Source organism: Schistocerca americana, chromosome 7, assembly GCF_021461395.2.
Source record: "Schistocerca americana isolate TAMUIC-IGC-003095 chromosome 7, iqSchAmer2.1, whole genome shotgun sequence".
Lineage (NCBI taxonomy): Eukaryota > Metazoa > Arthropoda > Insecta > Orthoptera > Acrididae > Schistocerca > Schistocerca americana.
Window position 1 is genome coordinate 468,749,888 of NC_060125.1, and position 25,711 is coordinate 468,775,598.

The 25,711-nt window shown below is 35.9% G+C and overlaps 1 protein-coding gene across 1 annotated transcript in view; it reads left to right on the forward strand.

The window, feature by feature from the left end:
* Positions 1 to 25,711, forward strand: part of LOC124623190 (tropomyosin) — a gene marked incomplete in the record, with an annotated part of 138,467 nt that overhangs the window by 106,633 nt on the left and 6,123 nt on the right. The window contains 6 exon segments of the mRNA XM_047148996.1: positions 1,056 to 1,189; positions 4,414 to 4,531; positions 17,981 to 18,051; positions 19,494 to 19,569; positions 21,692 to 21,754; positions 25,149 to 25,218. Coding sequence (XP_047004952.1) covers positions 1,056 to 1,189; positions 4,414 to 4,531; positions 17,981 to 18,051; positions 19,494 to 19,569; positions 21,692 to 21,754; positions 25,149 to 25,218 — 532 coding nt within the window.

Here is a 25,711-nt window from a genome sequence, read left to right on the forward strand (position 1 = left end):
GAAACTTCCTGGCAGATTAAAACTGTGTGCCGACCTAGACTCTTCACTCGGGACCTTTGCCTTCACGGGCAAGTGCTCCACCAACTGAGCTACCCTACGTCACAGACCGTAGCAGTTTTGCACCCTAAAACCATTAATTCCGCCAGTACTTGTCTCCTACCTTCCAAACTTCGCAGAAGCTCTCCTGCATACCTTGCAGAACTAGCACTCCTGGAAATATATTGCGGAGACATGGCTTAGCCAGAACCTGGGGGATGTTTGTAGAATGAAATTTTCACTCTGCAGCAAAGGTCACGAGTTTGAGTCTCGGTCTGGCACACAGTATTAATCTGCCAGGAAGTTTAAATTCAGCGCACACTCCGCTGCAGACTGAAAATTCCACTCTGGATAGTTCACACCTGTTTGTTATTTCGTAGAGATACACAGATATCTCGCGTGCTCTCACTACTCATCACATTTACTTGTGATGGTAACATATTCTTACCACATGACTCATATTCTATAACTAATATATATTATGACAACTTCTGAGACTACAGAAAAAGTCCCCATTTCAATGACCAGATGGTCAATTCATAACATTTGAACATGGCTCGGCCACTTTTTAGTCCAACACCATGACCACTCACCTACGATGCCATTGCTATTTCAGGCTGCTCTTTATTGAATTTCTTGTTCTTGGCCCATCCACTGTTTCTAATTTGCTTTTTTTCTACACTCTTTCAATTCAATTACATCATTGGCCAATACCTTCATTATAATAAATATCATTGCACTGGTAGTTTCAGCATTGAAAAATGGGCCACATGGAATTAAAGTCAAATAACTCACCAATTGTGGGGAAATAAGTTTTATTTGTCAAAGAATGTATTAGTAGAAATACAATATTACTTATGTATTGTTAACTGTAATCTTGCAGAGTTGGAAGTGCAAGCTCTCTTACACGTCGTCATATTTATTGTTATTAAATTCCCAAATATCTAAATACAACTTGCAGACAGTTTATTGGGTCATCTGTCGTGAAATTAATTCTTGAATCTATTTGTTCATTGCAGGCAGAAAGTGAGGTTGCTGCCCTAAACCGCCGAATCCAACTGCTGGAGGAGGACCTGGAGCGCTCAGAAGAGCGCCTGGCCACTGCTACAGCAAAACTAGCAGAAGCCTCGCAAGCTGCTGATGAATCTGAACGGTGGGTTGCAAACTGTTAACTGAGTGATAAGTCTGATGATTGGAATCATTATTTAAACTGAACCTGTAGTTAACTTATCAAGTGTCAAATGAAACCAAAAAATATTTTAATTTTAGGAGCTAGGGTATGGATTTTAATGATTGATTGAAAAAGAAAAATGAAGAGATCAGCAGAAAAATTAACCCACAAGAGCATAATTAATCTGATTAATCTTTACTAAACTGACAGTAAGCGCTTCATTCTGATGACCACTTAGTGTCATATTTCGTAACGTTAGGGCTAGTACTAGTCTCACATACATATTTTGAAGTAGGAATTAGTATTTTCACAGAAAAAATTATTGGGCTTACAGGCTAATACACATATTCCTATACAATTTTTAGCTAACAGTGAAAAATAGTGTACCACGTGATACACAACCCTATGAAATCTGAAATGTTTTAGCTGTTGTAAATACTAATCATTCAAATGTATATTAAGTTCAGCCATGTTATGTAAAGAATAGTCATTGATGAGTAAATTTTTATCTCACACATTACCAGAAATTAAAAAAAGGGGAGAATTTTATTTTGATGTGAGGGGAAACAGATCACTTCTGTTTGTGGCAACAGTTACAGTTCCAGCAGTAAATGGTTAAGTTGCTGAAGTAGATCTTACTTTTAAAAGTTATTTAGTTTGTAAATGGCAGTATAACCATGTTTTATTGCAAAATTTCTGTGACAAAATTTTTGTACCTAAATTTTCAGAACCCTCTCTGCTGTAATACAGGTAATGTAAGATGCTGAATTTGTAACTACATAACAGTGCAATGTCTGACACTAATAAAGCCCTTACCTGTAGAATATAATACAGAAATTAGTCTTCATGCATCTGACAAATGGAGTCCATTTTATCTACATGTAATTTTGGTGCTCTTTGTACAGTCTTCCCCACAATTGAGCCCAATGTTAAATTCTGTGCAATAGGTACAAGCTGAGGATAAGGGGTGAAAACTGGACGTGTTGGAGTTATGTCAGTTTGTTGGGCTTTGAATTACCTCAGTAGTACTGCTTGTGTGCACTTAGTCACATTTTTCTAATTGATTCTAACTTTCTCGTAACCAGTCCTGTGGCTTCCATTATGTTTAATAATCTGAAAAATAGAGCACTAGGTCTGCAACTGAATTTGTCATTTAAGTCCGATAATTTCAATACACTACAGATGGCTAAGAAGCAATGAAAGTAGTCGTTACGTTATGACACTGTTTAAATTGATTTGGGCATGAAATTTGCTACCAAGGATGCACATTTTGTGTGTTACAAAATATGTAATGGGCAGAAACATATCTCCATGGTTCAACAGTCTATATGATAAAGATTAGATCAGAAAGTTTTTGCTTAGTTCGGCTAGTTCTCAAAAGGGTTTGTGTGTTCAGGTTATCCACATAACCTTTCTGTATGTAAGGTACTAAGAACTGAAAGACTATGCGATTAGTACATAACTTAACAAGTAAATTGGCAAAGGAGGCTTGTAATTTAGAGGGGTTGTACACGCTGCCATTGAGGTATGTACTGGGTGATCAAAAAGTCAGTATAAATTTGAAAACTGAATAAATCACAGAATAATGTAGATAGAGAGGTACAAATTGACACACATGCTTGGATTGACATGGGGTTTTATTAGAACCAAAAAAATAAAAAAGGTCAAAAAATGTCTGACGGATGGTGCTTCATCTGATCAGAATAGCAATAATTAACAAAGTAAGACAAAGCAAAGATGATGATCTTTACAGGAAATGCTCAATATGTCCACCATCATTCCTCAACAGTAGCTGTAGTCGAGGAATAATGTTGTGAACAGCACTGTAAAGCATGTCCGGAGTTATGGTGAGGCATTGGTGTTGGATGTTGTCTTTCAACATCCCTAGAGATGTCGGTCGATCACTATACACTTGTGACTTCAGGTAACCTCGAAGCCACTAATCACACGCACTGAGGTCTGGGGACCTGGGAGGCCAAGCATGACGAAAGTGGCGACTGAGCACACGATCATCACCAAACGACGCGTGCAAGAGATCTTGCACACGCCATCTGTTGGACATTTGTGAACTTTGGTGTTCTTGTGTGTGTGTGTGTGTGTGTGTGTGTGTGTGTGTGTGTGTGTTTTCTAATAAAACCCCATGTCATTCCAAGCATGTGTGTCAATTTTTCTCTCTCATCTACATTATTCCGTGGTTTATTAATTTTTCAAATTTATACTGACTTTTTGATCACCCTGTAGATTGAGACTCGTAGAACTTTCTACTTGATGATCCTGGTGTTCATGAGAAACTCAGAGCGACCTGAAAATTCAATATTCATGTATAAAAAGTCAGTTTTACAATGTACTGTGCACTTTGTATTAGTTTTGAGGTGAAATTTTATTCTTGAGAATATTAACCACCACCTCCCATCCACTCAGTGTTACAGCAGATAATAGTCACACCTTTTAATTAAAACTGTGTTCATTTATAATTTCATTTGTAAAAATACTGTGAATTTCCCAGTTTCCATTTATAGTTACTCATCTGCCTGCATACTTCCATTACCTCCCAACACAGCTATTTCTGCAACCACCTCAGAAGCATATTAGTTGCTTTTCTAATCACAGGCTAACTAAACCAGTATTTCCTATACTCCTGTGAGTGAACCCTAACTTTCTGCCCTAACTCTCTCCATTATGTGTTGTTTTTGTAGGATACGCAAGGCTTTGGAGAATCGTACAAATATGGAAGATGATCGTGTGGCTATACTAGAAGCACAGTTGGCACAAGCTAAGCTCATAGCAGAAGAAGCAGATAAAAAATATGAAGAGGTAAGAGTCAGGGATCTAATAATTGGTGTAATGGCTTTGTTTTTCAGGTACCTGCAAATGAACGAGTCACCAGAGCTGCTGCTGATCTACAATGGCTGTGTCTTTTCAGAGTCCAGTTAGCATTGATATCAGTTTCCTATTTAGAAATAGGGTCTCCAAAAGCTTACACAGAAAAATAGTCCTGTCAAATTTCAATTTGGAAGACAGAAACTTTCTTTAAAACAATGATATATAAAATTGAGAAGAAACTTTAAGGTTTCCTATTTAGAACCAGATGTTTTGCTACAGTGTACTCTGACAAGACACAGCATCACATATACCCTCTCCTGGCTGGGAATGTGGGAGTCCAGTTTTAATAACACACATTTGTTTTCTTTTTTGGTTTGGTGCAGAGCTCGTAAGATTCTTGAGAATCGCAGCTTGGCTGATGAGGAGCGCATGGACGCTCTAGAAAACCAACTGAAGGAGGCCAGGTTCCTGGCAGAAGAAGCCGACAAGAAGTATGATGAGGTGAAGGCGCCCTCCTCGCATGATGGAACTTAGAACAAAACAGATATAAGCTGTTTTGGTTTCGTTTAACAAAAGAAAGAAGTTGTGTGTCGCGTTTAGTTTTGTTTTTATATTCTGTGGTTCTTACATAAACACCATGGAACATTGCAATGCTGGAAAAACTAGAACAGTTGGGGAAAATAAGAAATTATATTTTACGTCTTTAGTGGCTTGTTAGTTTTGCTTATTTTGGTGCCTTACTAATCCGGAGTGCTAGTGGAATAGGATTCATTTGAGAAATAGCTGTCGGACTGTATTATTCTCTGGAGTGTTCTTTCCTTGTACATGTGAACAGTTGACAATTTTTCTTTTCTTTCTTGAAAGTGAAAATGCCTGGTGTGACTTTTCATTGAAATGACATGGACACAGTGTTTTCGGTAGTGTTGCTCAAGCAAGCCTGGTGTGTGCCGGTCAGCAATCCTCCGTATGTAAAATACTTTGTACTGAGTTTGCATTCATTCGACGGTTGTAAGTTCCATGGTGCCCAAACATCTGGCATGAAGTGTTTTCCATAATATGTACTAAAATGTTTGTTTTTTACAGGTATATGTCTGCTAGATTTTTTAGATTTCACTAACTCATAATATCTTATCCCTGGAATGTCTCGAATTGTGCTTTGTAACAGTAGCATCGTTCAATTCCTGTAACAGGTTCCAGTAACCTCATAGCAAGAGCAGTTTCACATTTGTGTGTTTTTCTTATGGCATGACTTGGATTAGATTTAATTTGTTAATATTTTGCTTGTTATGTATTCACGGATTTTGTCAGAAATATAAATTCCTTTAGACACATAAGTGTGCAGTAGATTTATCATTCACCACAGCATCACAAAAGTAAAGTTTTCCAAATAGTAAAACTTTTATTAAACAAGAAAAAATCATTGTAGCTCAATCTGAGGACATAGATTAACAATGTTTGCTTAACGTGACAGATTTACAGTGCCATCAGTCATGTTCTATGGGACAAGAGATGGCTCACAAGGTAAAGTGAGCAGATGGTGCACTAATTTCCCATAAAATGTGATGTAGATGTGGAAAGTCACCATCTGCTTGTAACAGAATAAATGTTAAGACTTTAGCAGGACTGGTTCAAGTGTATTTACTAGCATTTGAAAATACATTGCATAAATTTTCTTCTTGTACGTTGATAAAGTTGTGTAAGAAAAATGTTGAAAAAACTATTGAACCAGTCATTCAAATTTTCATCAGTCCTGAAAATTGAACATGAGAGAAACAAGTGAAAACACTGAACTCAATTTTAAGTTTTTCTACAATATTTTCTTCTGTTTTGTGGCTAACCAATGGTGTTTCCTAAATTTTTATTGCTCATATTGACAAACTGAAACATGCTGTTTGATCATGTGTTGTGCCTTCCATTCAAATATTTTCTTTTTTCTTGCACTGAGTGAAGTTGTGGAATGTAAAGTCTCATTACTTTTGTGGTGCTGTTTATAGTTGAATCTCAGTTAACAATTAAAAAAAATTGTGACATCAGTGGATCTAGTTTATCAAAACAGAATGCTTATTCTCATAAATGTTAGAATGCTGTGTTGCTGTAAATGTACCATAATAGAAATATAAGATAAATTATAATTATGAGAGAACTGTTCTTCCCTTCAAAGTTCTGGTATTGATTAATATCTCATTGTGCAGGCTTCTTAGATGCTTATTTTATCAGGACTGTGTCGTCTGTAACATATGTGAATAAGGCACATCTGTTTTTAACAGGCCTTAATTTTGAACATCATTTTTAATACCTGCCAGGTTTTATTAAATTATGAAGTAGTTAAGATGTGAATTTATCTCATGGAGGACCAGTTGAAGTGAACCAGCTGCAGTTAATGTTGCAAATACTCAGCTGCTACAGAAAATATATTAAGTGTAGGTACTGAACAACCTAAGTACTTTCAGATACATTGAGGGAAAAGCTTCTTACCCATAGAATGAAAAATAATAATCTTCCTGGGATTATAAAGAAAATTCTGTAGAAAACTAGAAATAAGCTAGCTGAGGAATTGGATAATGCCAAATGAGCCTTTTGTGAGTGAGGATTTTTTGAGAGGCACTAGTTGATTAATCATTATGGTAATGTGTTCACCTCATTTTGTTCTGTTCTTGTGGATGTTGTTGATTTGTAAGTGTTTAGTTCATTGTTGATGCTGCCAATAATCTACATGACCTGTTTTACATTTTATATTGAAGGGTACCTATTAATACAGCAAAGGGAAAGGTCACCAAAAATAATGAAAACTGTTGACTGTAATGTTCATATAGAGAGGATACATAATTTTGAAGTGCCACCAGAAACAAATCAGACATTTTACATCTACATAAACAAAGAAATGAAAAATGAGGCAGACAATAAGAGCAGTGATCAGTGTGTGTCTGATGTGCGGTGTAATATCAACTTCAAAAATTGCCTCTATAAAATTATATAGGTTGCAAAACAAAGGGTGTAGTTGTTTACTTGACAGGCATGTGACATTGGGACTCGATATGTTCAAGAAATAGTGTTGGGTGTTTTATATAAGTGATATTGTAGAGAGAATGGTAAAGATCACTAAATGTTGCAAAAATTGGGGCACTTTCCAGAATTTTAGAAATTAAAAAACGTTGTAGTCATTTAAAAGGTAAAACTCTGTATCAGGTAGCTTTCCTAGCTTTCCTATCTTGCCTATCTTGTAGTATTCACATCTGTCTTCAGTGTCACCCTATCATTGTTCATGCTATGATGGAAATGCTACTATATAGAAGAAAAATAGTGCGTAAAGCTATAGGATTAAAAGTGAGCAGGGGTCAAAATGCGAAGTAAAACGTCAATTGTTGTCATAAAAGTGAACCAACGATTAAAAACTAATAGTGGTTCAGATGGCTCTGAGCACTATGGGACTTAACATCTGTGGTCATCAGTCCCCTAGAACTTGGAACTACTTAAACCTAACTAACCTAAGGACATCAAACACATCCATGCCCGAGGCAGGATTCGAACCTGCGACCGTAGCAGTTGCGCGGCTCCGGACTGAGCGCCTAGAACCGCGAGACCACCGCGGCCGGCAACTAATAGTGTTTGCAAGGAAAAATATTGAGAACAAAACATAAAAGCTTGAGACTGAGCCAAAATTAGAGCAGCCTTTTGACTGTGCAAGAAATAACTACCTAAAAACATATTGGCAATATTTTCAGATCTCACTTCTATTTGGATTAGCAAATTGGAATCTGACACGGCCCAAGCTGCCCAAATAACAAAATACTAAGTGGTGAGAATGTGAGGATGGCATTCTGCCTGTCAATACCTTTTTAATTCCTCTTTTAAGAAGAGGGCTGTTGTGTCATGGTATAAAGTTCGGTAAATTGTTTGAGAGAAGGTTCGTAGAAGCAACAGGATAACAAGAAAAGCAGAAAGTGTTCTCATATGCTCTATTGTTCATTTCTAGTCCTGCCAAATTTCTTATGGCCGTTAGAACACTATTTTGCACAGTTCGTGACGGACATCATTATACACGTGAAATGTTTTTAATTGCAAGTGGTATACAACTTTGTTTTTGTGTTGTAATATCCGGGGAGGGTTTGTAGCATTTAGTTGTGATAAGTGCTGTGAGCACAAAAGAATTGACATTAGTGTCTTAACTGTTAAAAACACTACGTATTTAAATATTTAATGCCAGCTTAATTTGAACAGGGATTTGGTTGCTTAAGGTGACTGATAGAAATTAGGTTTACTTCTGAGAGTAACCATGATGATGGAACATTTGAAGAATACCTGTGGTACTCATTTGTGTTGACTTATAAAAACTGGAAAAAGTATTTTATAAATAAAATTTTAATGTAATCTACTTAAAATTTAGTGACTGTGTGCACAATTTTTATAAAATTCAGTAGAATCAATTACTGTGACTTACCTTAAAGAGATGACATACAGTCAACGACAGTTGCAGTATCAAAACATTGAATAATGACAAACCTGTCAAATACATCGAAGTGATGATTTTGATATAATGTGACAAGACTCCGGTGAAAGCGAAAACTCTTAGTTGCTTCATTTCCATTTTAATTGCCATTACTCCTGTTTAACAGCATCTGAACAGAAGTAATTGTTATAGGATTATCTTGAACTAGTTAATGATTGTTGTCGGTTGTTACCATAAATTCTAATAGATTCAGAAATATTGAGCGACCTATTTTTTCTCATGAAGTATGCTTGTGATTCAACATATTATGTACACACTTATCGGGAAGTCTGTACACATGACATAATACTATTGCTAAGTTCCTTTGAAACTGCAACTTACAAAAACTTTTACTGCTTTTAAGAATTCAGATAATCTTAAAGTAAGATATTAAAAGAGATCTTAGATGTGAATTATTAACATGTTCTGTCTTCAACATCATCATTTGGCTTCATTTTTAATATTGGACAGTATAAACCCTTAAAGTATAATGCAAAATGCTGACTGTTAGAGAAGTGGCAAGAAGGATATTCAGGCTTTCTAATTTGTTTAGATAATTGTTTATTGTTTTTTTCAGTTACTTATATATGCTGTTATCTAATATTAAGGTCACTTTTCACAATAAGTGTAGAGTTTGTTGCTGTAAAATTGAGACTAAAATGTCTTGATGAGCTAGTTAAGTAGCACGTGAATTGTTGCACCTTTTAATACTGTGTTTGAAAGTTGAAACTTTAAATACATTTGAGGTACATCAGGAAAAGAACCTGTTTCGGCCAGTGCTGGCTTAGTACCAACTTGTCAAAAGTGGATTTCCTTGATGTGCATAAGGCAGTTTACGTAGATTTGGTCATCTGATTTGGAAATAGTTTTACTGTGCTGTCATTTTAGTGACGGAATGTTGTAGTTGGATTGTGGTCAATCGAAACTTTGTCAAACATTCATACGTAACTGGGGGAACAATGAGGATGGCTAAAATGTAGAGAGAATAATTGGATTACAGTTCTGTATTTTGTAGAAAATCTATAAGATATGATTTACTTGTTCCATTGTTAAACCTATTCATTGGAACGAGTTTTTTAAAACTTTTGGAAGTTTAGTGCCTTCAATGATTTTCTCATTTTACGTGAAAATGTTTCTTATTAGGTCATTTGTCATTCAGTGATCAGAGAAGGGGTATGATTAAGACAGTGAACTCAACATTTGGAAAAGTGATATTCAAATCCCTATTGGATATTTAGATTTATATATCTCACAGTTTCATTAAATTAAGGCAAATTCCAGAGTATTCGATCAAAAGAAACACTTATTTCTCATCCTTGTAAAACTGAAACTTGGGCTCGTTCTTTAATTATCCTCTTCTAAACAGGACACTGAACCTAAATTTGCCCCATTCATTCACACATTCTTGAACAAAAAACCACAGGGGCGCAAAATTTAGCAGCCAAAAATTGACAGTTGTAAGACAATAAGAGCCTCCTTCTTTGCACTGCCTTGAGCAATCATTTTTTCACTTGAAAGTAATAACGTTGGTTAACTGTGTAGTTTGGTAACAATCCCTTGGAGTAGCACTTGCATAACAAGCAAATGGTTGCTGCATTTGTTCTAAGCTGTTTGACTTTCTTGTCATTGCATAAGGTCTGATTTACTTAAAATGATTCTTCAAAAATACTTGTTCTTGCCACATTCTATTGGGTCCACAACTGCAGCACATGCAACACCTTGAAAAAATATGCTCTTAATTGACACAGGTCTTCATGAGTGACAGTTGGTCAACTGATTTAAAGCTGTGTATTATAAAGGAACTTTGTAGGAGCTCATGTAACTATCATCCTCCACCTGCATGAAATAATTCTTGTTATTACTGGTTTCCCCGTGGGATGCGATGTTCTGGGAGTAAGTGGTCTGAAGAAAGGGCAGATGGTGCCCCATCTCAGATTTAAACGAAAACCAAGCCGCCGTGAAAACAAAAACGAAAGTAAGTTCAAACAAGTGTAATGTGTTCAGCAAATTTGAAAAAGATGGTGTATCACTTATTTTTTATCTCAATTACCAAACTGACAAACAAAACAAAGTAATTTAGGGCTTATGTAATGTAAGTAAATGGATGGAGGTCACTATCACAACCAGTAATAACAAAGTAAAATCCAAAATATGAATTGTCATCAGATATTTCGGTCAAGAAGTTCGTTGCTTTTGAATAAAGCACAAAATGCTGAAATGTCGGTGTAATTAGTGGAAGTGGACTTGAAAACCAAATGACACAGCTAACCAGAGGAAAGGTCACTGTACTAGTGATACATGTACTTGATTCTCTGGTACGAAGAATTGGCTTTTCTCTTGCAACAGTTTCTTACATCATTGTTGTTTTCATGATATGATTTTTGGACAGGTGTAAGGAGGGCATCCATAAAGTAAGGAATGTTTTAATGTAAATAAATAAAAATAAAAGAAATAAACACAACTTTCACAAAGTTGTAGTATCTTACTGTATTTTCCAATGTAGTCACCATAACTGTCAAGGCATATGTTGTAACATTGGATCAGTTTTACAATTCCCATGTTGTACCCCATCTGCTGACAAAAATCTGAGGCAGGATGGCATTGCTTGTTTGAGGTCTTAGTTGTTTGTGGACTATTTTCACCCAAAAAATTCCTTTAGTTTTGAGTGAGTGAAGATCACTTTGTGCTGAGTCAGGGCTGTAAGGAAGATTTCAAAAAAAATTCCCACGTAACGCTGCTGAAATTATTGCTGGGTTAAAGCTGTTGCATGAAGCCAAGCATTTTCAAGACTCAAAAACACCTTTCCCGACCACATTCCAAGTTATTGAAGACTCGTTCATTGCACTATCACCATAAACATCATTTGATTTGCAAAATTTTTTGTATCCATTAAATGAATAACACTATGCTCTTCACATTTGGCAGTATTTTCAATGGACACAACTATTTCAAAAGTTTACACAATAGAGGAGAGACTGCTTGAAAACAAAACTTCGTTCACATGGAGTGGGGGAAGGAGCTAACTGGGATATTTGTGGTGGTGGTGGTGGTGGTGGTGGTGGTGGTGATTGGCACTGGGTGTGGTATAAAAACGTTCTTCACTTTTGCGATGATCCTCATACATAACTAGGGCTGTATCACTGGCATCAGTATATCGTAGAACAATAAAATAAATTTTATGGTGGACTATTTGGATCTTTTTTGACACTGAAATTTTCTGTGCAGGAATAGACTTAGATTCTACAAGCAGTAAACATGTAACACTGGGCTCACTCTGCTCATAAAATCCATATGGCATTATATAGTAGTACACAAGGCAAGTCAATGTTTCTTGACTTCTGCCTGGTATTCACTAGAATTCGCCAATATTACTTACTGGACAAGTTGAGTTTTCATGGAACGCTGGACTAGCTGTGTAACTTGACTCAAGACTTATAGCAAACCAGCAGCCTTGTGACATTCATTGCTGCTTAAACGATCCCTTGAGACTTCTCTGTGTAGTATAATCTCCAGTATAAGCATCCACGTGGTGCCTATATATTTTGTCATCTACCCACCTTCCCTTAGGTTGTAATCTGTTAACCCCCCCCCCCCTCTCCCTCTCCTCCTCCCCCCCTCTCTCTCTCTCTCTCTCTCTCTCTCTCTCTCTCTCTCTCTCTCTCTCTCTCTCTCTCTCTCTGCCTCTCATCCATTGGAATGTCCACTTTTTGTTAATTTAACATGCATTTACTTCGTTTCCTGTCATGCTCACCTCTTTTTAATTAGAGAAATTTGCATTCCACTGCCATGTTTTTTGTTGCATTTGTTCCCTTTTGAGTCACCATAATCACTCTAGGCTATTTTTAGTGTTATTTCCTTTTTGTCCATGTAGTCATAAAGTGAACTGAATAAAAACTTCCCATTAAACTCATTCTGTAACTCCACTGTTAATCTGAACGTCATTGTGGGAGCATTTGATTTTCAAGTATACTTTGAAACTTGCTCTGTTCAGATTATTGTTTCCATATTGAAGCCTACATGCACTAGAAACACAGTGCAATATCATCAAAATACAGATAGATCAGATGTTCTTTTAACATACATTTCATTTTCTCATTTCAAATATATAACTTCTGGAGGAGCTGCTCAGAACCTTCGGCAAGAAGCAGTCTCCTAGTATGATCATTTCAGTTCAGATTTTACAATAATTCTGAAGAAGTCTAGTGGAAGCAGGAGCATTGGCATTTATATTCTTTTGTATATTAACGCAGGTTGACTTAACTATTTGCTTCTCAAGGTTGTTACTCAGGATATTTGTATAGCTGTCAAAAGCTTTCTCAGAATCTGATTTAGTCAGTAGTATTTTACACACACTGCTTCATTTTGTAATTTGATACATGAAATCGGAGTAGCAGATTGTGCTATTTCTGCTTGTAAAGTCAGCTTATTTCTTTTTGTGATTAAAATCCAACTTTTTGTGGTTTGTGGCAATTAGAGCAAACAAAACTCAGTTTCTGTCATTAGCAGGGAGAAATTATAAGATGTGAAATTAGTTAACAGCATACTCCACAGAAGTGCTAAAAGACTGTTTCATATATAATTTACTGGATAACGTGAGTTTTGTATGATTGATTGTCGAAGAGGTGGTTATAGCACCGTTACACTGCCATTGCTGGTCACATGGTGTGCTATGGTTACAAGTTCTCAGTAAATAGCGGAGGAGAAGGTGTAGAGATGCTAACAAAATGTAAGAAGATGAAGAATTGATTGAGATTTGATGCAGAGACTGTCAGTAAAAACTAAATGTAAATGAATATATGGTTTTGTGAACAAATAAATGCAATGACCCATTATTGTTAATTGCACCCCTGGCATTAAATCACTGGAAACAACAATAGCCAAAAAATACAGGTTACATGTCTGGAACAACCAAGAGCGAATTTAAATGTTGTAGGAAAGGTAACATAGCATGTAAATTCTGTCGAATTAAAGATCCCTCACTGAAGATTAGAAATGTTGAGTTGATGGTAGCCACACACAAAAAAAAAGAAAACTTGCAAACTGACTGACTCTTGAATATTATTGTTTCGTAGGGGAACTTGACCAGGTGAGATTAATAGAGGGGGGACTCGACAAGATTTATGAATTTATATGTGAAATACCAGAAAGGCAGCCACTCACTCAGAGCGAATTGAAGCATGAAGCACAGAAAACAGTATTCACACTAACTTTTGAGCACTATGTTTCTTTCTAGAAAAGTGTATATGCATACACAACCTCATGCCACTACACACACACACACACACACACACACACACACACCTACTCCTGTGGTCACAGGGTGTGTTTTTTGAGTGTCTGTGTGAGAGAATGTGTACTTTCCTAGGAAGAACACTAGTGTGAATGCTGCTGTGTGTGTGTTCTTGTGCTCCATGTGTTGATCCACTGTGGGCGAGTGGTTGCATTTCACTTGTTTTATGAACTGCTGCATCCAGGGACTTAGATTTATGAATTTGGCACACACTCTTGCAAATCCGTTACTACATACTAAAAAAGAATTGGGAATGTGAAAGAGGCTTACTATTCAGATTCAAAGGGCACTTTCAAAATACAGTTGAGCACATACTTCCTCCCACATACATCTCGTGAAGTGGTCATAACCGTAAAATAAGTAAGTAGAGCTTATACCTCTACTTATGAGCTGTTTTTCTTCCTACGCAGTATTGCCAAATGAAGTGGAATAGGGTTTGGGGTGTGAGAGAAGGGGATTTAGGACGGTGTACCATTTGTCACACACTGTAAGGTGGGTTCTAGAGTGCAAATTTAGTGGAAGGAAAAACATGCAAAATGTTGCACACACTGTGTTTATAGACAGCAAAAGCTATCGAAACAAGAAACGGAACTGAGACCATTTGCCTGAATTTAGTACCCTTAGTCTAAAATACAGTGGTGACTGGTATTACAGGAACTCTGGCCTTCATTATACAATCGTTTTACCCCCTCCTGTCCCTGGAAGAGCTAAAGGTATAGTAATAGTGTAGCTTTTGCAGATAAGTTCAATTATTATATAACAGTACATGCAACTTGGATCCTGCTCTGTATGTGGTTGAGATGTGCCTTGTACTATTAATAAACAAAATGTAGTAAAATGAATTTTTATAACTGTTGGACATTGAACAATATAAGAAGAAACTATCTAACAAGACTTTCTATACGGAGTTAAAATAAAACTTTTTTGACAAATGGGGGTGGGGGTGTTTGTTCGCCTAGGGGCCAGAAATATTTCTCAGCTAATTAAATGCTGTGTACATAAGAGAGCAAGCAGTTTGTTTACACCAAAATAGTCATGGATTTGGTTGAAATGAGTGTGTAAAAAATCAAATCAAACCTCAACAGAACAGAATAATTTGAGGTGATAGTGTAGGAGTAAATGGCAGATAGACCACCCTAAGGGACAGTGTACCACCACCCCTTCCCCCCCCCCACCCCCCACCCCTCCTCCTTCCATGTGTGTCCTTAGTATATTTACAGAGACAAGGTAATGAATAAGACCTGACATTTAAAAAAATTAATAGTTTAAGTACCTTTTTGTATTCGGCTTACACACACACACACACACACACACACACACACACACACACACACACACACACACACACACAGAGAGAGAGAGAGAGAGAGAGAGAGAGAGAGAGAGAGAGATCATAGTAGAACAGATTTTAGGATATCAGTATGCTGCATGAAACTGTCACAGTTGATGATACAAAATGACTGCACAGTTATTGTCAGAGTAGAGGATATATATTTGATACAGGGAGATACATTGAGAACCCAAATACTTACTGATTTCCCTTCAGAATCCACATCTTGTATGTGTTCATCATAGAGTTGTTAATTGTGATATTCTTACCAAATAAGAGAAACTGTCATACATTAAAAAAATAATAATAATTCACATAAGAAAACTAAAATTACATTACACAGTGGTGGACAACTAGTTAAAGAAATTAAATTCTTTTGAATTTAGTTCTGAAAGATAAAATAAACTTTCATCTGCTGTTAATGTCTTTAATGGCAGTAATAAAATTACACCACCTTAAGAAAAATACTGGTCAGCCAGTCTGTCATGTTGTTATAAACCATTTAAAATATGCAGCATGTGACCAATTACTTGGTACTACATTACTGTAAATGTTTAGTAACTGATTAAAATATTTTAACTGTAGTTAGTGATATTGTGCATAGAGTTTAATGTCCATTGCACCCTTTGGAGAGGTTAAGATTGTCAGGACCTATGTGTTGATGCAAATTATTTTGACAATTCATGTGAAGTATCTCCAGTGTTGGGGAAGAGTTTGATTACAATGCCACGAGAATGTTGGATTTCTTTCTACCAGTTCAGACTGAAGTATCAGAAAATTGTGTGCTTGACCTTTTGTTCTGTATCTTTATGCACCCTGTTTGTCATTGTCATGACAATTCTGTTATACATCTCGTGGATACATACAATGACTGTTCGCTGAACCTTGTTTGAGTCACATGTGAAATGTTCATTTTTTCCTTTGTTTATCCATTATTTTGTAAAAATAGAAAAATTAGCAGTGTCAGGTTTTTTGTAATTATGGTTAGTTACACAAGTGCTCTAATACAAAAAATTTTACTAAACAGTGATTAAAATATTGTCCTGGAAAAGACAACTTTATAGTTAGTTGGCTCACATGAATGGAATATTTTTAATTTATTCATGTTTTAAAATTATTTGCACCCAGGTAGCTTACAAAGTGTTAATTTGGTTTTTTACCCTGTGATTTGATTTACAATCAGGCACTAGTGTTCTCTTAACACTTCTGGATATGGAAATTTCAAGTTCTGTTTATACAATAGTCTGTATTCTTTAGTCAGTGACTGCAATAAACAATTGGTTATCAATTTCAGTCAATTATTTTGAGACTTCAGTATTCATAAGCGCCAAAGAATAATGCTACTTGATTCCACATGAATTGAGTGAGGTGATTTAAAATAATTTATACAAAAGGAGACTGAAAGGTAGTACTCAACCTATTTTTCCACTCTAACTAGTTGTCCTTTCTTCAGAGGCCTATTAATATTGAAGCTTTTATTACTGAATGGCTGGGTCTACCATATAAAAATTTTGATGGTTCCACCGGAAATTTTAGATAAACAGTGTTTAGTAAGTGTTACGTAATGCAGTAGTTTGTTCATGTTAAAGGATTCAGACATCTTAGTGTTGGTAGAGCACTTGCCCGCGAAAGGCAAAGGTCCCGAGTTCGAGTCTCGGTCGGGCACACAGTTTTAATCTGCCAGGAAGTTTCATCTTAGTGTTGTTTGTATTTCTTCTCATAGTGTGTTAGCTGAGGTACGTATTGTGCCTCTGATTAAAAAAGGTTTTTTTGTCGTCTACATCCCCTCACACCCACAGAAAATCTTTTATACTCTGTCATTACTGTATGCATCCCAAGATAACTTTTCACAAAGAGTGGCACTTAAAATACGCTTTTGATAATAGAGGTGGACTTATTCCATGACGGCGTAGTTTTCCCCTTGTTCATTATGTCACTATAGGATGCAATAACTTAACTTATTTGTTTTAAAGTTACGGCAACTGAGCTGTGCCTTCGTAGGTGGAAAATCTCATTTCACTCAGAGCACTGGAGTTTTGCATGAACTGTGTGTAAATTAATTATTTTAGTTACAGTGCTGACCCACAATGATTAATTTGTTAGTTTTCAAATACCATATAATAAGACTTCTAGCTGCCACTTTTGATAATGTTAGCTTGTAGATAGTTCCAATAGTAAGCACCAGTAGAAAAAAATTTAACACATAGCATTCAGTTTTGACTGTAACCTCATTGAATTTCACCTAAAGACAATGTGATGAGAATAAGCATTCTGTCTCTACTGAAATTTTTTATTTGATCTTTGATGATAGAGCAGTTCCCCCTAGTGCTTAACTGATTATGCATGTGTACCTGATAGAGGCAAATAAGATCCTTTTATATGTTAAAGCTGTGATAGTCGTCTGTGTGTAAAGAATGTATAATTTAATTTAATTTGTGCATGTCATGAAATGTGCCTATTGAATGCTGGTGCACTTTAGCTGTTTTTCTTGTGTGTGTGTGTGTGTGTGTGTGTGTGTGTGTGTGTGTATACATGATGTACTTTTTTTGGGAGGAGGGGGGGGGGAGGAGTTGACTCTATAAACTCAATTTTTTTACCGTCTGTATTGTGGGGAGACTGCCTACTTTAAAGATTACCATTGAGTGGAACAATATTATTCCTTCATAAAATTAAAGAAAGTTACCAGCTTTGAACATTTTGCACTTTAATAAAGAATAAAGAAACATTAGACGCTAAATACATCCAATCATTTTAACATTTGTTCATTGTGGTGTGCATTGCATCAGCTGGCTCAGTAAGTTGTGCAAAATATCTGTTGGGTGAAGGTTGTGGGTTATCTTTCAGGTTGCTCGTAAGTTGGCCATGGTGGAAGCTGACTTGGAAAGAGCAGAAGAGCGTGCAGAAGCTGGGGAATCGTATGTTTCATATGTTAACATAAAAATTTGGCATGCTTTCATCAGTTTTCTGTGTCTCAAAACATACAATCCGTTTGAACTTTCAGGTGTTTGTAGTTATCAGCTTAACATGTCCTGGTGTGTAGTACTTATCTTCATGTGTTGATTCATTTCTAGTTGTCTGTGATGTATGGCCCATGTTTTTATTTTTGCTTTTGCTGTAGAACATCTCAGCTTTCAGGAGCAGCCATGTCATCTGGAGAAATGCTTTATCTTGAGTTGTTCTGATCTGCAAAAGCACAAGAGGAACAATGTTATGCTAAAGCATGAGCCAGGAATTATTCTCTCACTACTTCTTTGCACCAGTGATGCTCACATTGGGATTGACAGCATTAATTAAACATTGTTCCTTTTATTGCATGGCTATTGCTAACTGTTTGTTGATATTCACTGCACTACATAAATGCTATGAACTTTTTATCACATGTTACCACTTGTAAGATGCTTTCAGCTAATAATATTCCTCAGATAAGTCAAATTTTTTGAGTAAAATTCCTGAAGGGTCACAAATTACTTTTATGGTGTAGTGAAACATTCTCTTTAAGTGCAACATGTGATATAAAGTATGTCGTAGGTGTTTTATTCTCATACTCACTGCATGTGCATATTTCTTTCGCACCGTGTTATGGTGTAGGTTGCCCGAAAACTCGTGATGATGGAACAGGATTTGGAGCGAGCAGAAGAACGTGCTGAGCAGAGTGACAGGTTAGTCTTAAATCGCCGAATTCTAAAAACTGAAATGACCACACTTGCTGGTCCTACGGTTATTTGGGGGGGGGGGGGGGGGGGGGTCGGCTAAATAGGCTGATGTCAAAGAAGAGAAGAACCGCTCAGTAGAAAACAATATTCCAAATCATTTACTCAAGATATTTAATGCCCCAAAACTCGAATTTCTTGGAGACTGTTAATTTTCCCAGCATATTTTTAAAAGTTATGATAGTGAGAGCATTTTAGTTGATGTCCTCTTTCAATAAACAATTCTTAAAATTCAGGAGAGAACTCGCATCAAGCAAGAGTACGAGTTTAATCATCCTTTGTTATCCACAGTGATTTTCATTGCTCGGATTGGGTATTGCAAGTATCACCGTAACACAGTAAGTAGAAAACACAAAAACTTTGTAATATGAAAATGCTTATCCACCCAGTTAACTTTATTTATGGTTTTGTGTACTAACCTAGTTACTGTTATTAAATTATAGGCATTTACATTTATATTTATCTTAAACTTAATGATAATTGGCAACAGCTAATTCAGAGATAAAGTTACTCAGAGTAGTCCATGCAGTTAAAAGAAACTTATTATGAAAAAATTCAGCTGTAATAAAAAATGACTTTGAATGATTTCCTCATAAGATGTAAAAAAAATTGTTGTGCAGATAATAATGGTTTTTAAAAATTTGCAGCAAAATTGTGGAACTGGAAGAGGAGCTCCGTGTTGTTGGCAATAACCTGAAATCCCTTGAGGTTTCAGAAGAGAAGGTAAGCAAAACAGTTTGAGTGAGTGTGATTTAGCCATAATGTCAGTCAATTGAGTATTGTTCAAAAAATAAATTTAGGAAACCGTACTTACAATAGTCTTAATTTTCAATAATTGTTCTAGTTACATGTGGTCTTCACACAAATGAAAAAAAATTATAATACTTTAAAATTAGTCAAAACTCGTGTTATCCGGTCAGCTGCTATAAAAATCTTTGTTGATGCTAAGCTTCTCTTGGCAATAATAATGTGACTGGGCATATCATGTTTTCGATTTGGACAATACAACACAATATGGATAATTTAAATTGTATTATTATTATCATCATTATTATTACAGTATTATTATTGATGCACTGGATTGCCTAAACAATGCTCCAGTTCTATGCATTGAGTTTGGTTATCCAGTTAGTGTGTACATTCTATAGTGTGTAATGGATATCATGTATGGATATATATGATACTGCTGTCAAACTCCTTGTGCCTGATGATGAGTGACAATAGGAACAGATAGCAAACATGAAGATTTTTCGTATCAGCTGGCAGTGGTGTGACAAGATTTTTGACAAACGTCTGCAAACTGCAAGGAAATATGTAAATTGAAACTTTATGATAGGAACAAAAATTTTGCTTTGAGCAAAATATGTGGTGCAGAATAAAAGTTCTTGAATTCCCTTAAATGAAAGTTTTTGTGGTGGTGGTGATACCAGTAAGTTTGTGCAGTGTAATAGCTGTGGACCCTAGGCTGTTAATGACGTGACTGGTCAGCTTCAGGTAATTTATTTCTTCTAGTGATGTTATCATTCATTAGTATTTTGGACCGGGGGGGGGGGGGGGGGGGGGGAGAGCAGCAGCATGCATGTTTCCTTGTACACTTAAATTTTATTCACCTTTCCACATAAGGGAGTTAGAAAATGGGGTTAATATTAAATGGTAGTATAGTGTTAATATACTGAGGCCATTGTTGGCAAGTAGCAGACTTGTGTTAAATGGGGTTTTGATTTCCACATAGTTGTCTGTAAGATATTAAATAATGGTTAAGTGTTATAGCTTTGTTGTATTCTGATTTTAGGTAGTTTTTCAACATTTCCCTCAGCCTCTATGAAAAACTTTGATCACCATGTTAGTCGTTTTGCAGCCACGTCTCTTTATTTCGCTGCAGGAAAAATTTTCAATAGCTTGCCATTTCCTTTCACTATTCATAGTAAGTCATAAGCTGAAAACTTCTGTTATAATTCACAGGACTTAAATTTCTAGATGATCTTCAATCGTTGGTTTACCTTTCCATCTCCAGGACCATTTTATGTGGACGATCCCCATAATAACGTATAGGCTTTCCGGTAATAATGAAAAGCAATGTAGATTTGATATGCATCCTGTCATGGATTGCTTTACTAAGGAAAACAAATGCATGGGGTGTAAAGTTGGCTTGTAGATTCCATTGTGCATACAGGAACCATCATGTAATGTTTTTAGTCAAGGGGCTACAGAAATTTCCTGGTATGTTTTAAGTCATGGCAATCTGTTAAATAATGAGTTTGTTGAGAGTAAAATATGTAACTTGCCTCCACTTGTGAAAATTCAAATGCATACGGATTCACGGAGTTTGTTATATATTGCATACATTTTCTATAGAACAGACCATATGGTAAGATGTGATGTGACTGATTTTTAAAAGTATTTTATGACTGTTACATGGATCAAGTTTGTAAATATTTATATACTTTAGTGAGTGCAGTTAGAGGCTTCATACGCTTAGATTCAGATGTTCTTAGAGGAGAAAATTTTTAGGACTGATTGCAAGTTCACACTGAAACAGAACCTTTCATAAATATCCAGTTCCATCAGTGTTTCTTTTATTTGAAGAACTTGCCATGAAAAATTATCTGCACACCAGTCAAAGCATTCGTACCTGCAACATAAGAATTATTTTCATTATAGATGTAATGTATAGTAATACAGCATTTCATAGTAAAGCAGAGAGAAAGCATCTGGATAGTATGGAGCCTCAGAGAAAGCTTAAAAGTATGTTCTTGTTGATTTTCTTTGTCCAATAAATGATAGTAAACAATTTAATTTTGAGACTTATGAATGATATGACTTTTGTTTCCATTGATAACAATAGGCAAACCAGCGTGAGGAGGAGTATAAGCAACAGATTAAGAACCTGAACAACAGGCTAAAGGAGGTATAGCACGACGGTTATTTGTGTCGAGCTAGATCCAAGCATGGTTGTCATAACCGTAGTTTGCAGTGTGCCTGTGATCTTTTTTGTGTATTTATTTTAACATGTGAACGTCTTTTTAATGCAGAGTGTTTAGCTTTTGCCTGATGCCTTTGCTTCCTCTGTCACATTTCCTAGGCGACACAGCGTGAAGAGACGTTTGAGGAGCAGGTGAAAGCCCTTTCTGGATCTTTGAAAGAGGTAACTTTATGGAAACAGTACATTTTTATCCTGTCAAACTGGAGACAAGCTTCTACGGAATATTTTCAATTACAGTTGGTGGTGGGCAGCTTACTCACTTAGCTATTTTCTAGCCTTTTTTAAAACATCAATGTTGGAGTTAATCATTGCTACTGGGAATAATAGGCTCATTTTAGAATTAACTCAGGGAGGCACTGTAAATATTTTTATTTGGGTTTTTAGTTTCTCTAGGTTTATCTGCAAGTACCATTTAAACAAATTGATTAGAAGTATGTAGTAATTAGTAGTCTGACCTTAAAAACAAAACAAAAAATTTTTTGCTGTGATATTAGTATTGTTAAGAGGAGGGACTGACTGAATTGTGATCCTCATATAAACAGAACAAATTGTTTTCACTACAATTTGAGTAGTGGTGAGTTGTAAAGGGCCCTTTAGTATTTGCTTAAAATTGTGTTGCTGTTAGCACAGTTGACCCATCCCCTTCGAACCAATACAGTACTGTGTAACCCAGTTGACATTAAATTTATCAGCACTCTAGATTGAATAAATAGCCATGCACTGAGGATGAATCGTGCATACTGTACTTGCTGATATTGCTTAGAAATATCAAATTTAAAAATTGTCTTTCTTGGTAGCACCTAATTTGGGAGTATTTCTCCTTGCTACAGCTTCACAGCTTCATCTGGTAAGGTTGGTGACGTCTCTCTCTCTCTCTCTCTCTCTCTCTCTCTCTCTCTCTCTCTGTCTGTGTGTGTGTGTGTGTGTGTGTGTGTGTGTGTGTGTGTGTGTGTGTGTGTCCAAATTTTTGGTAAATTGTGTGGATGAGTACTTTTAACTAATGTTAGCATGCAGACGCTTTACTTCCTTTACTTGTTCACATAAAATTATGCATGATCAGATAAGTTCTGCCCTAATATCACCGAAAATATTTTTATTGTTGGACTAATTATTGTAGTCTGTAAGTGCAACAATTAATAACTTACTGTGTGTTTTGTGTGTGTGTGTGTGGGGGGGGGGGGGGGGGGAGAGGAGGGAGGAGGACAACACACATTAATTGATATATCATACTACTTTTAATTAGATGAATTATTGAAGATACAGTTAGATATATTTACACTACTTCAATATAATGTAGTTCTTTGTAAATGTGTGTACATACGTTGCAGCCAGCTATTTACAGCTATATAATTTTAAAAGGTAAACTGTAATATAGACTTGGAATGTAACAATATTATGATACTCACCATATAGTGGAGCTGCTAACATGTGGAGAGGCACAGCAAAAAGTCTGTCAGAAAGTGAGCTATCAGCAAGCAATGCCTTCATCAGAAATAGATTACACACAACCATGGAAACGCAACGTACACACGACTGCAGTCTCTGGCTGCTGTGACTTAATATTCTTAGAATGAAATGTGTGGTCTAAAGGCAGAGTTCATTTGATCGCAGGATTCCTCACCCACCTTTCCCTCGTGTAACATTGTAACCTAGTGTACAATGTGATCTGAATATAAATTAAACTGTGTACCCTCCTCTTACCTCTGTAACTAACTGGCTAAGTCAGTGGAAGGAAATTGAATACATCATTAGTTGGACTATGTCTTGTAAACGGGTGTGGAGCTTAGAACAATCTTTGTATTGAGCAAAAACAATGGTGTTTAAGTATGATCAGTACTTTTGAGTGGCCCTTTCCAAACAACACATGTTGCAAATCTACTCCATTATTAATTTTTCTTTTCTCTGTTATGAGTGGCAGGTGTGGTTTAATTAAGCTTCATGTTTTCAGTCAGACCCTATTCAAAATATGTATGCAAACTACTCATTTAAGAGACTGTGTCATTTTATTACTGTAAGAGCCAAGTGCTCATTGTGTATCAGCAAACATGTTTGAAAAAAAATTTGTTTGCAAAATTCCCTAACTGTTCTGTACTTAAGTGCATGAAATATGAACATCATTCCAGTTTGTGTAGTATTTCCCATATTTGGAGTTTCCAAATAAGCAGTCCGTAGTATATGTTTTGTGTATTAAAATTGTATGTTCTAATCTGCAAATTGAAATCAGTTAAAAAAAGATATGTCATACAAGTTTTGTCACCTTAATTTTCTTTACACATTGTGGCAGCCTCGAAAATATTAAGTTGTGCTAACTGTGATACTGGTTGTACAACAAGCTGTTTGTGGAGAAATTGCCAAAATAAGGCCTTGAACAGGGCTTAAAGTAGCCTGTATGAAGTAGATTTTGTTGCTGACCTAACAACAAATAGTCAAAACTATTTAGTGGGGAGAATCAAAAATATTTTGTGGGGAGAGGAGACTTAGTTTCAGAGAAAGATAGTTCTGTAGTGCAAATCGGTGCTGTTACAGTAAATTGCAAAATCACTGGTCTTATTGAGAGGGATGTTAAATATAATCAAATACAAATATCAAACAGCACTAAAATATGTAAGAAATTTCATTGCATGCTGGAAAGTAAACAAATAGCATAGCTTATTAAGTTGAGAAAATTGGATGTCACTGAGTATCGTTTAAAGTAAAATTAAAAAATGAAGTGCAGCGAGATCAACAACACAACATAAACACCTTGTTTTGCTGCCATTATTATTAGTACTGAAAAAAATGGATTTAAATGAATTAACATACAAGAATTAAATCTGTGATTAGTGCCAAACAAAAACATCAGTTTTAGTGTTTAAAAAAAAGGTTGCAGGTAAAAACACATTTATTTGGGAATTCTCGTCATACTTAATAACAGTTCTGTTAAAATTAAATTTAACATTTGTAAAGTAATTCAAATGAAGGTCAAGCACAGTAATGGAAAGAACACAATTGCATTTGTGGTTAGCAGTTTCTCACTGTAGTAGTTCAGATTCTTTGAAATTGTAAATTCTCCTTATTTGATTCTTAGTGGCTGAATCAATGAAAAATGGCATCAGATGTAGGAAAGCTTCACTACAAACTGAACTGCTATTTGGTATATGTTTATCTACAAACATGCAGAACCTTTCCCATTCAGACTTTTTATCTCTTATATACTCAACAGCTCTGGAAGTTTAGATTCTAAATAAATTTGGGAATGTTTCATTGAATGTTACTTGTTCATTCTTGCTCTTAAAATTTATTTCTAATTGTGTGAAATTTCCATTGTTTAAATTCTCAGGCTGAAGCCAGAGCTGAGTTTGCTGAAAGGTCAGTGCAGAAGTTGCAGAAGGAGGTCGACAGGCTTGAGGGTAAGTACTCGTTCACATGTTTGGAATTTATTTTGAAATACAGATATAGTCTTCAGGTGTGCCAGAGTTGTCTCAAGGCAAGGAGAGAAAGAAAGAAAATACCTTTAAAAGTAGGTGTCCCCATATAGACCACCATGTATGTTGGAAAAACAGTGCCACTTAAAAGGATTTTACTTGTGTAGTAGTTTCAGCTCGACTTCTACTGCTAAACAGTTTCTGGTTAATTATGAAGTAAATAGCCCTTAATTGTTTTAATTCCTTGCAGAAAGAAAATCTCCTAAAATACTGTCACAGAAAATCTGATATTCTTCCTTCCTTTGTTGAAAGTCAACAGTGTGTTATTTTCACATAACATTGTAGCTCAGAAAAAAATAACATTCTAAAGAAGCATAAACACAATTTCCATTTTCTTTCTTCCTTTCTGGTTTACTCTCGAATGTTAGAAGGATTACTTATATGCTAGAGCTTTCTTGATATGGTTTGACGTTTTGCT